This window comes from Lycorma delicatula, chromosome 3 (genome assembly GCF_047948215.1).
Source record: "Lycorma delicatula isolate Av1 chromosome 3, ASM4794821v1, whole genome shotgun sequence".
In the NCBI taxonomy this organism is placed as follows: Eukaryota; Metazoa; Arthropoda; class Insecta; order Hemiptera; family Fulgoridae; genus Lycorma; species Lycorma delicatula.
Window position 1 is genome coordinate 198949242 of NC_134457.1, and position 15265 is coordinate 198964506.

Sequence of the window (15265 nt, forward strand, 5' to 3'; positions counted from 1 at the left end):
TTTTTATGCTAACTACAAATTGGTATTTTAATACCGTAAAATTATTCATTTATTTAAAAAAATAATTGTGTATTAATACTTTTTTTACAGCTTGTCCGCTTTTCTGTTTCTTGTCTTACAAATGACCACCAAACATTTTCTATTTGGAAAGATCTCTATGCTGATAATCTACCTCAGTCTGCATGTGTTCTAAAAAATTTAAGTAAGTTCTGTTTAACTTTTTTTAAATAAAAATAATAAATGGGAAAGTGTACATCTTTTTGTTAATATTTATTAATGAAATTTTAGGAAATTATATTAATAGTAAATTAATTTTGTTTATAGTAAATTTTGCATATTGTTAATTTATAAATGATAAAAAATTAATGGTGCATTATTAAAAAGATAATTAAGAATGATTGCAGTCAGTTAATGATGTTACTGCCTCTCGGGGCAGTAATGTAACCCATGGGTTGGTCTAGTGGTGAACGCGTCTTCCCAAATCAGCTGATTTGGAAGTCGAGAGTTCCAGCATTCCTAGTAAAGTCAGTTATTTTTACATGGATTTGAATACTAGATCATGGATACTGGCGTTCTTTGGTGGTTGGGTTTCAATTAACCACACATCTCAGGGATGGTCGAACTGGGACTGTACAAGACTACACTTAACTTATACTCATACATATCATCTTCATTCATCCTCTAAGTATTATCTGAATGGTAATTACCAGAAGCTAAACAGGAAAAAGAAGGAAAGGGGCAGTAATGTAGCATACTTATGCTATACTTACTTTTTATAGCATACTTTGCATTAAATTTTAGAATGATTTTACAGCTAATGATGTCTTTATTTAGAGTATTTGCTATCTTGATTATTAATGATGTAAATTTATTACTGAAGCTGTAATTTACAAGGCATATTTGTAAAGTAAGGGCATCAGCTTAAATATTAGCAGGTCTGAACACAGTTTCATACATGCAGGGTCATCTATCTGCTATTTACAAAGCCACTGCAGTTGTTTTGATTCAGTAGTCATTTGCCTGCCGGTAAATGCAGATCGCAATGTTCACAAAAATCGTTTCTTCCATCAGTTGTGAAATTCGCACTGTGATTAGATTTTTGTGTGCAAAAGGATCTTCAGCTGCTGAAATTCATTGGGAGTTGTGCCTAGTGCATGAATCTACAGTAATGAGTGAAGGAAAGGTTAGACAATGGTGTCGAGACTTTAAAAATTGCTGCATAAAAGTGCATGACGAAGAGCGGAGTGGCAAGCCCAGTATTCAGACCGACAAAATCATTAAACAAGTGAATGGAAAACTGCAATGTGATTGACGATTAGTGCTCTGGCTGATGAATTTTACATGTTGAACACACGATTGTCCCAGAAAAAGCTTGGATATCAAAAGCTGTGTGCAGGATACCAAAAATGCACATCGACCAACACAAAGAGCAAAGCATGTGTAGTGGACGAGTTTCTTTGGACCGCTATTGAGAAGATGGATATGATTTGTTTTCCCACATTTTGACGGGCAATGAGACGTGGATATCCTACACCAACGCAGAATGGAAACAACAGTCGATGCAGTGGCACCATTTAAGTTCCCCAAAACCGAAAAAGTTTATGCAATCTCAGTAGTTGAGTCGAAAAATGTTGGCTACCGTTTCTTGGGATGAAAAGGGCACCATTTTGGTTGATTTCATGGAATATGGATCAACAATTATAGCTGATGTGTACTACAAAACGTTCACCAAACTGAGACATTTGATCTAAAATCGATGACGTGGGAAACTATTGTCCAGCGTAATCCTTCACGACAGTGAGCATCCTCACACTGCTGCCATTTTAGAAACTGGACATAACTGTAGCCATAACAAATTTATTAAAATATTAGAATATACTAACAATTATCATAAAATCAGCATATTAGAAAAATTTCATTTATATACATAAATAAATAAATGAACCAACAAGTCAAATTTGATAATGGTATCGTATATAAACAAGCAATACAATAATTATTAATTAATAGGCTGGTACTATTTCATTTCATGTCTGATAACAGTTGTAAACATCTTACAGACATGACGTTACATTTTTATTAACGTATAACTTATTTTATCAATTGACTATAATGAATGTAACAATTTTAATTTCAATTTAATTGTACATAAAAAAAATGAAATACATAAATATTAAATTAATAACTTCAAATAATCCCTGATGATGGAGAAGTGACTCCGAAAGCATTTGGATACTTACATTAAAATTTGTTGCTAAGTGGAAATATTACTTTATACAAAGATTATAAATTTACTCCCTAATTTTCAAATAGTAGAAGTTTCATGAGAAACGTCTGGGCAATTATTGGTGTTTTGTTCCAGTTTTAGAATTTCATGTTAACAATTTTATTGAAGAATTAACTGAAAGTTCTTAAGTCTTTTCAGTATTTATAAGTGACTAAAATACCAATCTATATTCTAATACCTTATGGAGCTAGACATTAAGATATGAATATGAAATGGATTTAAAAGTGTAGGAAAATTATAGTCAGTGTTTCTATATTAAAAGAGAGGGGTAAAAAGATCTAAAGAATAGTGATGTATAATAATAAATGAATCCAGATCTACATGCTAAAGCTAAATGGTTTAAAAAAGCCAGTCAAGTTCTTCAGAAAAGACTGAGATTCATTCTAATAAGTGATGCTGACATTCTTGGTAGAAATTAAGAGCCAATTTTTTTTTAAATTTTGGAGTGATAGCATAATTTCAGTAGTTTGTACTAAAATATAAATTCTTATTTAAAAATAAAGATTGGACTAGTGAAAAACAAAATAGTTTACAGAGAAAAAGAATGATTGTACTTTGTGACAATTCTTGCTCATGAATTGTATAGCAATACTTTAAATCTCTAGTCAAAGCTAAACTGAGATATCTTATAATATTACCACAAAAATTGTTTTTCTTTTTCTGCCTTCTGGAGTCAAGTCTGAATTAGATGAAATCAAACTTGGAGGCAATGAAGATGTGTATTTCTTCAAAGTCCAAGTGAATTGTTATTGACCATAATGAACATGTTAACCTGTTTAATTTTTTATATTTGATTAAATGTATTCTAAAAAGGTGTTAGTTAGAGAAATAAGATTTTATATGTTTACCATCCGTGAAACATTAAATTGTAATGTCATTATTTCTGGATGTTATTTAATTCAGTATAACTGAAATAAATATAACAAAATGTTATAACATATTTTTTGTAATATTTTAATTACATTATGATATTTCATTTGAAATATTTTTCTTTTTTTTAGATTCTGACTGGAATTCAGTCATAGAAAAAGTACCAAAAAAATTATTGATAGAAACACTAACATCATTCAAGTCAATTAATGATAGCATGATAAGAAAAAATCAAAAAGGTGCTGGATTACAAGATTGCACTAGACTGTGTGAGGTATGAACATATTTATTTATTCTATGATTAAGAGTCATCTACTGACTGGAGGCAGTTTATCCAATATATTATTTCATGACAGAAAAAAAGGTTCATTAATTGTTACATTTGTCTTTCTCAGACTTTCCTATGACTGTCACATAAGTAAATATCTGAGCTGTAATCTACTTTAATCAGAGTTAATTTGTATAATAGTAATATTACTCTTTATACACCTTCTCTGTGGTGAACGGAGAGAAGGTGTCACTTGCTTTAAGCTGAACATCACCCACCTATATTTTAGTGGAATGGACATGCTGATAAGCAATACTATATTAGCTCAATGAAGAAAGCAATGGGAAACTACTTAACTTCTCACTTGCTATAGTTTGTGTAATGAAGGAAGGCATGTGAGAGTTGGTATAACTTTGTAACTAAACCAGTGAGAAAAACATAATTTATACCAAATTATTATCTGTTTTATTTTTCGTTATTTGGTTAAGAACTTGTTTAAATAAGAAATTCATTATTTGCATCTACAGAAAGTAATGAAAATACTTTCTTATTCACATTTCTTTTTCTTTTTTTTGCATACTAATTAGAAAGTTGTAAATAAAATTAAGCAATAAGAATTTTTTATACATGTTTAATATACAAGAGAAAATATACTAAGTGCTATCCTTCTGCCCTATATAAAATGTAAAAACATAAAAAGAAACCAAACTATTTATAAAACTAGAAAAAAACAACTATGAATAAACTACATTAAATTGTTTTTAGTTTATTGTGGATTTATTTTCTTTGCGGTGAATGAAATTCTTTGAAACATTTTGGGTGTAGGTGGACTTTAAATTTTAAACACAAAAATATTGTGTGGTTTTTGCACAGCTTACATCGTCTTCTAGCTTTGTTTGCATGTTCGGAAATAACATGTCCTACTTTGTCCAAACGAATATTTTCCGGCAAACTAATTTTTGAAGGCCGACCTTTGGTTGCCAATGATGGAGAAGGAATATTATCTCCCTGAATTTCAGCGATGTACTGTGGTATTTTTATTTCCTCACTTTTGATCAACAATAATACAAGGTACGACCTAAAGTCAATTTGACTGATTTTATCATGGTTTACAAGTCGATATAGTTTCCACGAATTTACTATAAAAGAATCGATAGCATTAGTAAACAATGGCCACCACCACTTTTTTCCACGCACTTTTATTCTATAGTTTCCAATGCCATTGTCATGAGAATCCATGACACACATCAATTTCGTGTATTGTGCTACCATTAATGGCTAACTAATAGTTATATCTTTTCTTGCTTTTCTGCTATATCTTTTTATATTTGCTAATGGGTAAATTCCATTGTGATTACTGGCAACTGTCACCACTGCATTATCATTCCATCTAGCTACTGCAAAACTAGTTTTTTTATCAAATGCAAAATCGAATGTACCTCTATCCATCTTCTGCAATACTTTTAAACTCTTTAGTGGGCAATTAGGAAGCCTATTTTCTCTGATAGTGCCGGTAGCAAAATATCCTTTTTCATTGAGTAATTTAATAGATCATATGTCGAAAAAAAATTGTCAAAATAAATTCTATGCTCGTTCGGATGGGATACAACATTTAACAGATTGAGTACTACTTGTGTCCCCAGACCATATTCAGGTTTTTCTTTTTTAGCACCTCCGTATGGTATAATTGGTACAAATACCCATTAGAACTATATAAACACCAAAGCTTGAATCCAAATCTGATTGGTTTTCCCCTTATAAACATTTTTGCTGAATGCCTACCAAAATATGGCACCATTTCTTCATCAATAGATAAATTATGAGAAAAAACGCCAAACTGTAAATTACGTTTGTTTATTTCATCAAAAAATGGCCGAATTTTTGCAACTTTATCGTTCTTGTCAAGCAATTTCAACAACCTTATTTTCATCCTTACTCCAATACATTTCTGTTTGAGGTAACCAGTCGGTATCGAAATTGCAATAAATCTTTTTAGTAACGCACTATTTAAAGAAAAATCATGCCGATTGTTGTCATGTGCATATTTTATACTGAACTCTAAAATCATATTCAGCAAATCATTATCAAAATAAAGGAAAAATATTTCAAGGGGTGAGTTTACTGCCAGTTTATTTTCTAAAATTTCTATTTGTCTATGTTCTACTGAAATTGGCAATTCTTTATAAATTGGTTCAATTTTTTCCCATTTTGGAATGTTTGATTTGGGTTTAGTTTTAGATTTTTTTGGTTTATCCTTGCAATTTGATATTTCAGCATCAATGTCTTTTTCTGTATGTACATGAATCTCAAATGTACCTGCTATATCAGTTGTTGCTGTAGAAGGGGTCTCGATTAGCAAATTGTCATCAAATTCTTCTTCATCTGTAAGTTCATCAACTTTAGGTGGAATATAAGTCGCGTCAATAGCAGTTGTTCGCGATATGTTTTTATCTTCATCTTCATCTAAAATGGACTGCAATTCGTCAAGTGTCAGCGGTTTTTCAAAATTCTACATTTTAAAAAATACTTAAATTATAATGAAATCAACTCGACTCTTGTAAAACTAATGCATGTACATAGTAAATAAACACTATACTAAAAGACGATGTAATATTGTTTGAGATATTTCTTGAGTAAATTTCTATGAATTATAAAATTAATGTCGAATACGTAATCAAAATTTAATAACAAAAGGAAACGCTGTATGAATTCAATAAAATGTTAGACTAAACAAAACTACAATGATGTATAAGCAAAACAATGCAACACAAGACTGAGAATATTCCAACATAACCTATTACGATGTATGCTTAGCTCATGAGACATCACTCATTATGCCAAAGGTGCGTCATCGCACTATTATCTTTAACGACTGCTATTTATAATGATTTTTAAAAACAAGTTATTTTTATCAATTGACAATAAAAAACAAAACCTAGAGATATAATTAAAATAATAATATTATTTATAACAACCACTCTGCTATCCAAATATATTATAAAATGAAGCAGTTACACGGAATGTTAAATTACAGTAAGTTTGCAGCTAAACTTAAAAAATAAAAACGTAATCAATTATAACTTATGTTAGGGTGATCAAAGAACTTAACAAAGTAAGGCCAAATTGTAAAAAGTGAAGAAAATTATTTAGAAATTTATAAAAAAATTATTTTAGAAAAAGTTTACGCACCACTGGAAAAAAATCGGTTAATTTGGGTATTTCCGGCTCAAGAGTACATTTATAATTGACAATTTAGGGCTCTTTAATAATGTCTTGGCAACAAATTGTTTGTTTTCTAAGTACAAATAGTTCTAGGCCCATCTGATCATAGATTACCTTCAACGCCTCCAGTATTTTCACATTTTTAGCATTTTATAATGTTGATAGGCTGGTGGTAAAGAATTAGGAAATCTCAAATGAAATTCTTCACAGATGAGAATATCTTTATTATTTTATCACCAACTTTGAATAAAATATTTTTCATATTTTATGTATTTAAACACCATTATTCTCAGTACAGGTGAAGTTTTTGTATTTATAAATATTATCATAAAGAAAATTTTTTTAGATTTCCATATCTTATAAATTGTTTTTTCGTGTTTTACATTCACATAAAAGCAATTATAACTAGTAAGCTTAATTTTATAAAATTACTTGCACATATATAACTGAATGTATTTTTTTTTTTATATTAGTATCACAATTAATTATTTTAATTTTTACTAAGTCAGAATTGGAGGTCTTCTTACAGTTGAACTTAATATTTTCAGACAGTTGACTCTGGCTTAATATAAATAAAATAAGAACTGTTTTTGATATTAATATTAAAATATATACAGACTACTAGTATGTGTATACAAATAACTTGCTATTTATATTTATTCTATTATATGAATGTATAAAACATTTTCATTTATTATTATTATTATTATGCTTTTACGGCCAACATGGGACCACTTAAGTCAATTTTAGTTGGATCTTTTCTGAGAAAAGCGTGTTATTTTACTCTTTCGAGCTGCCCAGTATTTCTTCATCCGTTCAGATCTTGCTTTCTTTTCTTCATCCGTAAACACCCTCTTCGTTGTATTTTGTCGTTTGTCTGTCTTTTGTTTAAATCTAATGCTTTTATCTTTTAGCTTTGTAATTTTTCCAGTTTTATTCTGTAGGTCAGTCAGGGAAATTCCCAATTCTTTCATATCTTCTCTAATTTCTTTGATCCATCCTACTTCTAGCTTTTGGAACCAGAGCTTTTCAATGATATTTCTTGACAGTCTTGTTTGCGGTGTCCTTATGAGATGACCGAAGAAAGAGATTCTTTTTTTCCGCATAGTATCAGTAACAGGCTCTATTTCTCGATACACCACCTCATTTGGCACAATCCACCATTGGCCTTCTTTTTGGTGTTTTTTATTGATACACGTTCTGACAATTCTCCTCTCTATTTTCAGAATTTTTTCAATTCGGTTTTTTTGAGTGATTTTGAAAAGGGTCTCGCTTCCGTAGGTGACTTCTGGCTGTACTACAGTTTTATAATGTTTAAGTTTTGTTTTAGCAGAAAGGCATTTTTTGTTATATGTTGACCAAGTTAATTTTTGGGATTTAATCATTTTATTTGTCCTGTTTTGCCATGTCACTTTTTCATTTAAATTATAAGTTATTATTTCCCCTAGATATTTAAATTGTTTTACTATTTTAATTTTCTGATTGTTTACCGTAATGTGCTCTATTACCAGAGGATCTATGGCCATTAGTTCAGTTTTTTCGAAAGAGATATGAAGCCCTATCTTTTGTGCTAGGTTTTGAAGGCTCATGATTTGTGTTTTGGCTTCTTGAATATTATTTGCTAAAAGAGCGAGGTCATCTGCAAATCCTAGGCAATTTAGTGTGATGGAGTTTTTCTTAGTACCCATTTTTATATTTTTGGGATTTATTTCATACCATTTTCTCATGACAAATTCAAGGGCGCAGTTAAAAAGGAGTGGTGAGAGGCCGTCTCCTTGCCTCAATCCAGTTTTTATGTAGAAGGGTTGAGAGAGTTCACCTCTGAATTTCACTCTGGACTGGGTATTGGTTAAAGTTAATTTTATCATGTTTACGAGTTTAGGGTGAAGGCCCAGGTTTCTCAGAATATTCAGCATGGATGGTCGGTGTATACAATCATAGGCCCTTTTAAAGTCGACGAAGGTGATTATTAGTTGTTTTTTCCGTCTTTTATATAAGTCCATCATAAGTTTTAGGGATATTATTTGCTCCGGGCAACCTCTCCATGGCCTAAATCCCCCTTGGTATTCCCCAAGTTCCAGTTCAAGTTGGTCTTTGCATCGGTTGTATATGATTCTCGACAGGATTTTGTATGTGCAATCCAGGAGAGATATGCCTCTGTAGTTTTCAGGATTAGTTTTATCCCCTTTTTTATGTAATGGATGGATGAGGGCTGTGGTCCAGTATTCTGGAAGTTTTTCTTCGTTCCATATTTTCACGAGGCATAGATGTAGGGAAGTTTTGACTGAATAAACTGATGAGTGTTTCCAGAGTTCTGCGAAAAGCTGGTCTTCTCCGCTTGCTTTGTAGTTTTTTATTTCATTTAAGGCTGCGAGAACTTCTTGAATTGTTGGCGGGTTGATATTTACTGGTGAAGTTTTAACTGGAGTTTCAGTGTCAGTCTCAAAAGGCTCTGGGGGGGTCGTCACAGTTGAGGAGTCTATTGAAGGTTTCTGCCAAAATTTCAACATTTTCTTTATTTGTGTGGGCCATATTTCCTTTTTTTCCTCTCAGCATAAGGGTGGGTGATTCATATCTTTGTAGAGCCTGACCAAAAATTTTATAATAGTCTCGGAAATTAGTTTTCTTGGAACTTTCTTCTATTTGCTGAATCAAGTTTTTTTGGGCTTGTCGTTTGGTTCCTCTTATAATTATAATTTTCATTTATAATACTACTTATAAATGCAAAACATGTTTCTAGCTTTTTAGTTCAACCTACTATCTATAGATTCAATTTTTTCCTTCTACCTATCCCTCCAATATTAAAGCGACTTCCAGGATGTCTTAATATGTGGCCTAAAGTCTGTCTCTTCTTTTAACTATATTTTTCCAAATTCTTCTTTCTTCATCTATTTGCCACAACACCTCTTCATTTGTCACTTTATCCACCCATCTGATTTTTAACATTCTCCTACAGCGCCACATTTCAAAAGCTTCTAATCTTTTCTTCTCAGATACTCCGATTGTCCAAGCTTCATTCCATATAAAGCGACACTCCCAACATATACTTTCAAAAATCTTTTCCTGACGTTTAAATTAATTTTTGATGTAAACAAATTATATTTCTGTGACTGAAGGCTCATTTTGCCTGTACTATTTGGCATTTTATGTCGCTCCTGCTACGTCCATCTTTAGTAATTCTACTTCCCAAATAACAAAATTCTTCAACCCCCATAATCTTTTCTCTTCCTATTTTCACATTCAGTGGTCCATCTTCGTTATTTCTACTACATTTCATTGCTTTCATTTTATTCTTGTTTGTTTTCATGCAGTGGTTCTTGTGTAGGACTTCATCCATGTTGTTCATTGTTCCTTCTAAATCCTTTTTACTCTCAGCTAGAATTACTATATCATTAGCAAATCATAGCATCTTTATCTTTTCGCTTTGTACTGTTACTCCGAATCTAAATTGTTCTTTAACATTATTAACTGCTAATTCTATGTAAAGATTAAAAAGTAATGGGGATAGGGAACATCCTTGTCAGACTCCCTTTCTTATTACGGCTTCTTTCTAATATTCTTCAATTATTACGGTTGCTGTTTGGTTCCTGTAAATGCTAGCAATTGTTCTTCAATCTCTATATTTGAACCCTAATTTTTTTTAAATGCTGAAATTTTTGATGCATGGCTAGTTAAGCTAATTGTTCTGTATTCTTCACATTTATAAAAAGCTTTATAAAACACATAAATAAAACTAAATAAATAAAACTTCACATTTATAAAACTAAATAAAGAAGTAAAATCATCCAAGTTTAATTAACAACATAATTCTGATTCTTACATAGGTTGAAACAAGCATAAAAGAACTTGGCAGTTGATTAGTTCTGAAAATAACTTTTTTACCATTAATTTTTTATTAGTATTTGGTCTAAAAGGACTGTTCCAGTGCATAAAAAACCAATCAGTAACTTTATTACCTACCTTACAGAGCTAAATGTTCCTTCCACACTTCATCACTACTGTATCCTGCACCATTCGTTCACTCTGTCTGTTATTCCACTTTCACTGCATCATGTCACTTTTTAACTAATTTAATACATATTTCATTGTTATTTATTTATTTATTTTATTGTTTAAAATTCTTAGTTTATTTTTTTAATTATTTTTGTTGTTGTTTTGCCAAGAGCTTTCATTTGATGCCTGTAAGTTCAACATTTTAGCAATAATGTTCTCCATATGGAATTTGTTATTGTACGTACATTATATATATATATATATATATATTAAATGAAATTTAAACCACCAAAACACAGTAAATAGATAAGTTAAATTTCCCATATTAATTCCAAGAATTGATTTTCACTGCATCCTGCATCTTCAGTTGATATTTAATTCTATAGTTACATTAAAATAAATTGTTTTTATAATTCGTGAATTTTGAGTTTGTTGAAATTGTTACTATTTTCAATTTTGAGTTTACTATAATGTATATGCAAATTCTGCTGTCCAGTACTGGAATGATGTAATATTTAAAATTTTCTGGACAGCAGAATTTGCACTCAACTCATGATGTCACTATCATTTATCACCAGCAGTGAAAGATCCGATTCCTCATTTGTTAAAATTGGTCTAGCCATTTGGGTTGTGGAATGGAACTAATGAACACCAATACATACTTAAATATATATATATGTGCAAACATACATAAATTGTTCCCTTCTATTTAGTTTTACTGTATTTTAGTAAAATCACTTGTAATTTTTTTACATGTTGAGATATTTTCTATATTCACAAAGTGTGTTTGAAAATTTAATTGCAATTTGCTAGTAGATTTATTTTTCCATTTTCGTATTGAATAAATTTAGGATTGAATAAAAACAGCTGAAGTAGTGAATTCCATTTTAACAAACACCGATACAGACATTCTTTAAAACAGAATTAATTTATAGAACATAATTTTTTATACTATAAGAATTTTAAATATTTATATTAAAATTTATTTATATTATAATTTCCAACAAATAGAAAACTGTTGTTGTAGCTGCTATAGTAAATGTAATTTTATTAATACTACAAATATGTTTGACAATGTATTTGTCAATACATTAATTTTAATTTAATATATTTATATCTATTTTAGTTCTAACTAACCATATATTGTTGGCACTCGTAAATATGTTCTTAGTATTTCTTTAGGCTGTGAAAGAAATAAGACATTGTGTTTCCATAATGTAAGCATTTACTGTTGCAAATGAAAGTTAATAGTCTTACACTGTATATGTATTTATAGATTGCAGAATACAGTTATTGAGTGTACTTGACTACTCCCTTGCGTAGAACATTTTTGAAATTTAAAAAGAATATTGATATGATTTCTGCAGATGAGAATTTTTTTTTAATGCACGCTACCTAAAATAATTCCATAACAACCTAAAATATGAAGGTAAAAATAAAATCCATATTTTAACATATGTTAACTATATATTTTGCTAAAATTGTTTTGTGGAGCAAACCAACATAAAACTCAAATTTATTATACAAAAAAAAATCATAGAACTGAGATTTCCTATGGCTTTTTGCAAGTGCAAATGACACATTTCATTTAAAAAGTTACAAAATCACAAATTCAGACTCTTTCAGTAACTAGTAAGCCAGAAAAAGTTATAAGTTTCAGTTATAGTAAGTCTGAAAAAGATTATTATTCTTGGAAACAGCCCTTCCATTTTAAAAAATGATTGCATTTGATGTAGAATTTGTATTTATTACTTTCCCACCTAGCACTATAGCAGAGCTATAGCTTTTGAAGGGAAACTGTTATAATTGGTCCAATTTGGGCATATGCAGTTTTCACCAGATTTTTATATTTTATCTAAGGAACCCAAAAAAACACAACCAGATGGAAATGTTCACATGGTATGTGTCTGTGTTCAGTGTTCGACACCTTATATCTCCAGAACTACTAGACCGATTTTGACCAAACTTGGTCAAATGTTTTCTATATATGGAGCATTGATGCCATTAAGTTTTCAACTTAAAAGGTCAAAGGGGTGAGGCTGTAGAGCAAGATAACCCTCAGTATCTCAAAATTTCGCCTAATTAATGTCTTATCTTTCTTAGGCACATTTGTTAACAATTAAAAAATAATATTTCCAAAAAAAATTTTGCAACGTTGCACCCCCACCCCAAAAAGTTTTCTAAATAAACTAGTGGGTATAGTGCATCATTAGTACCACACAAAGTGCTAGTGTAGCACTGATGTACAGCTGCTGTAGTTGACTGCTGTACTGTAACGTCACAGGTGAGCGGTAGAATTAAATAAATGAATAATATTTAAAGTGGCCACTAGTACCGCCACTCCCATGCAAATGAAATATAGTATGCGCACACGCTTTAGTTAGAATCATTGAATTAAATAAACAAAAAATATTATATATAAATACAATGATAAATATTTTTAATTAAGTTGTGTGTGTAAGCCGTGCATCAGAAAAAAGCCATGTGATGGAAAAGTCCTACAACTGTGTTAGTTTTTCTTTTATGTACTTACCCCACTCATTAATGAAAATTTTAAAATCAGTTATATTAATTTTGTTTGCTATTTTGATACAGGAATTTTTAATCTTGTTCCTGAGTTTTCTAAAATGTGTGACATAAACATTGTCCTTATTTAGTTTATGTTATAAACTATACATTAACATGCAGTTAATACAGACATTCATTATTTGTTAATATACAGAATTAGTATTTCACATCTGTACAAATTGCATACAATATAATGCCTGTTTACATCCCATACAAATCATTTGTTTTAAAAACAATACTATCTATGTTTTTTTTTTATTCTGGGTGCTCATAACCAGATATTAACTAGACCTACATAAGCATTTGCTTCTCTTTTGACTTCAGCGTGTTAGTTTTATTTAGTTTTGGTGAGATGATAGCTATGAGCACTATTGTATTGACCATTTCCTCTCCATATCATATACTTTAAAAACTAATCATAAGCAAATTCTGCTTTCAATTCTACTTGTCCTGACATAAGCTGCCATATTTCTCTACTTATCTTTACTGTTGCTGTGTGAGAATTTTTGGAATCATTTTAGCACAAATTTTTCTCATTCCAAATTCTCAGTTCATATCATTTTTTTTAATTTTATGTTCAGTTTTTATAGAATAATTTTCACTGTTTACTATTGACCGGATCATGCAAGTTCCCTTAATGTGACAGTATTTTCATTTGCCTGCTGTATTATGTACATTTATCATTGGTTCAGCTTTCAGAAAACATTTTATTCCAGTGAAGGCTTGTGCTCTTGATGAAACTTCATTTCAGTAATATATTCATTCATACATCATTAAGACATCAAAGAATTTCACTTAAAAAAAATAGCATACTGCTGTTCATATTCTACCATTCAATTTTTGTGATTAGTAATAACACTTGCATGTGCTGTATTAATCAAGCTGTTATTCTGAATTTAGAGATTATTGGATTATAATAGTGGCGCATAAGGGCGAGAGACCAAGGTCAGATATGGTCTAGCAGCAGAGCAGGTTGTTTGTTTGCTCAAATAAGCGGTGGGGGGGGGGGGTAAATAATTGCAACACTTTATTTTACAAATCATGTTCATTTTTAGAAATGTACTCCATACCATGAAAGATAAAGTTTGCATTAAAATCACATAGTGTGTTAGTGCACATCTATAAAATCTTAAAAGTTGTTATTTTTTAAATTTATTTATATATAATAACTTATAAAGTTATTTAGGGTTTTTAAAGCTGTTAATAAAGTAAAAACTTACATGAATTTCATGCCATTTTTTCAAGAAATCTTTTGTGGGTTTATACTAAAAGTATAATACTCAAGATAAAAATTTTTTTGGAGGGTAATTGTAACGTGTTTTATGAAAATATCAGCTAAGTTCAGGCTTTTTCCAAAAGGGGCAAGAATCAGAGTGATTAAAAAAGATTTTTTTCATTCCCAAGACACTATAAAACAGTTCAGATATTGTTGTCTTTTAATGTGATAGTAAGGAAATAAAAAATAACTGGAAGATGTAGCATCTGAAGAGATTCTTTGATTGAATGAAAAAAAAATAAAAGAAAGTAAAATAAAAAAAAAATCTTAACAAAGACTGAAAAAAGTGTGAATTTTATTGTTATTTATTCATATTTGAATAAAAATTGTTGATTGCTTTTGTGAAATTTTGAATAATATGTTAGCAAATATCCTCAGTAAATGCTTTAATTATGAACTGAAATTAGGTATTAATCTTTATTCCATTATTTGATAGACTAAAAGAAAATATTAGCTTCCTGTTTGTCAACTTTGCTCAATAATTCACATATGATAATGGATGTTTCCTTATTTTCTTTTGAAATGCTCTTTACTTATTAATATTAAGATGACTGTTTGAACTATTATGTCAATTATCTTGGGAATTGGATTGTTAGGTGGGCTATTAAATGTTATTAATTCGATATCATATCTTATTTGACAAACGTAACTACTAATCATATTGATAAGTATTAAGTAAATTGAGATTTTTAATTTATCCCAAAAAAGTAACAGTATAAAGCAAGACAAAGAAATATTGCAAAATATACCAAGATATTCTGGCTTATGAGAAAGGATTTTA

At 30.1% G+C, this 15265-nt stretch overlaps 1 protein-coding gene across 4 annotated transcripts in view; it reads left to right on the forward strand.

Annotated features, from left to right (window-relative positions):
• The window catches only part of Tmem214 (Transmembrane protein 214), a 70916-nt gene that overhangs the window by 16271 nt on the left and 39380 nt on the right, over positions 1–15265 (forward strand). For all 4 annotated transcript variants that reach the window (XM_075361336.1, XM_075361335.1, XM_075361334.1 and 1 more), the window contains exons 7-8: positions 91–202; positions 3289–3431. In XM_075361336.1, coding sequence (XP_075217451.1) covers positions 91–202; positions 3289–3431 — 255 coding nt within the window. The remainder of the gene's footprint in view (positions 1–90; positions 203–3288; positions 3432–15265) is intronic.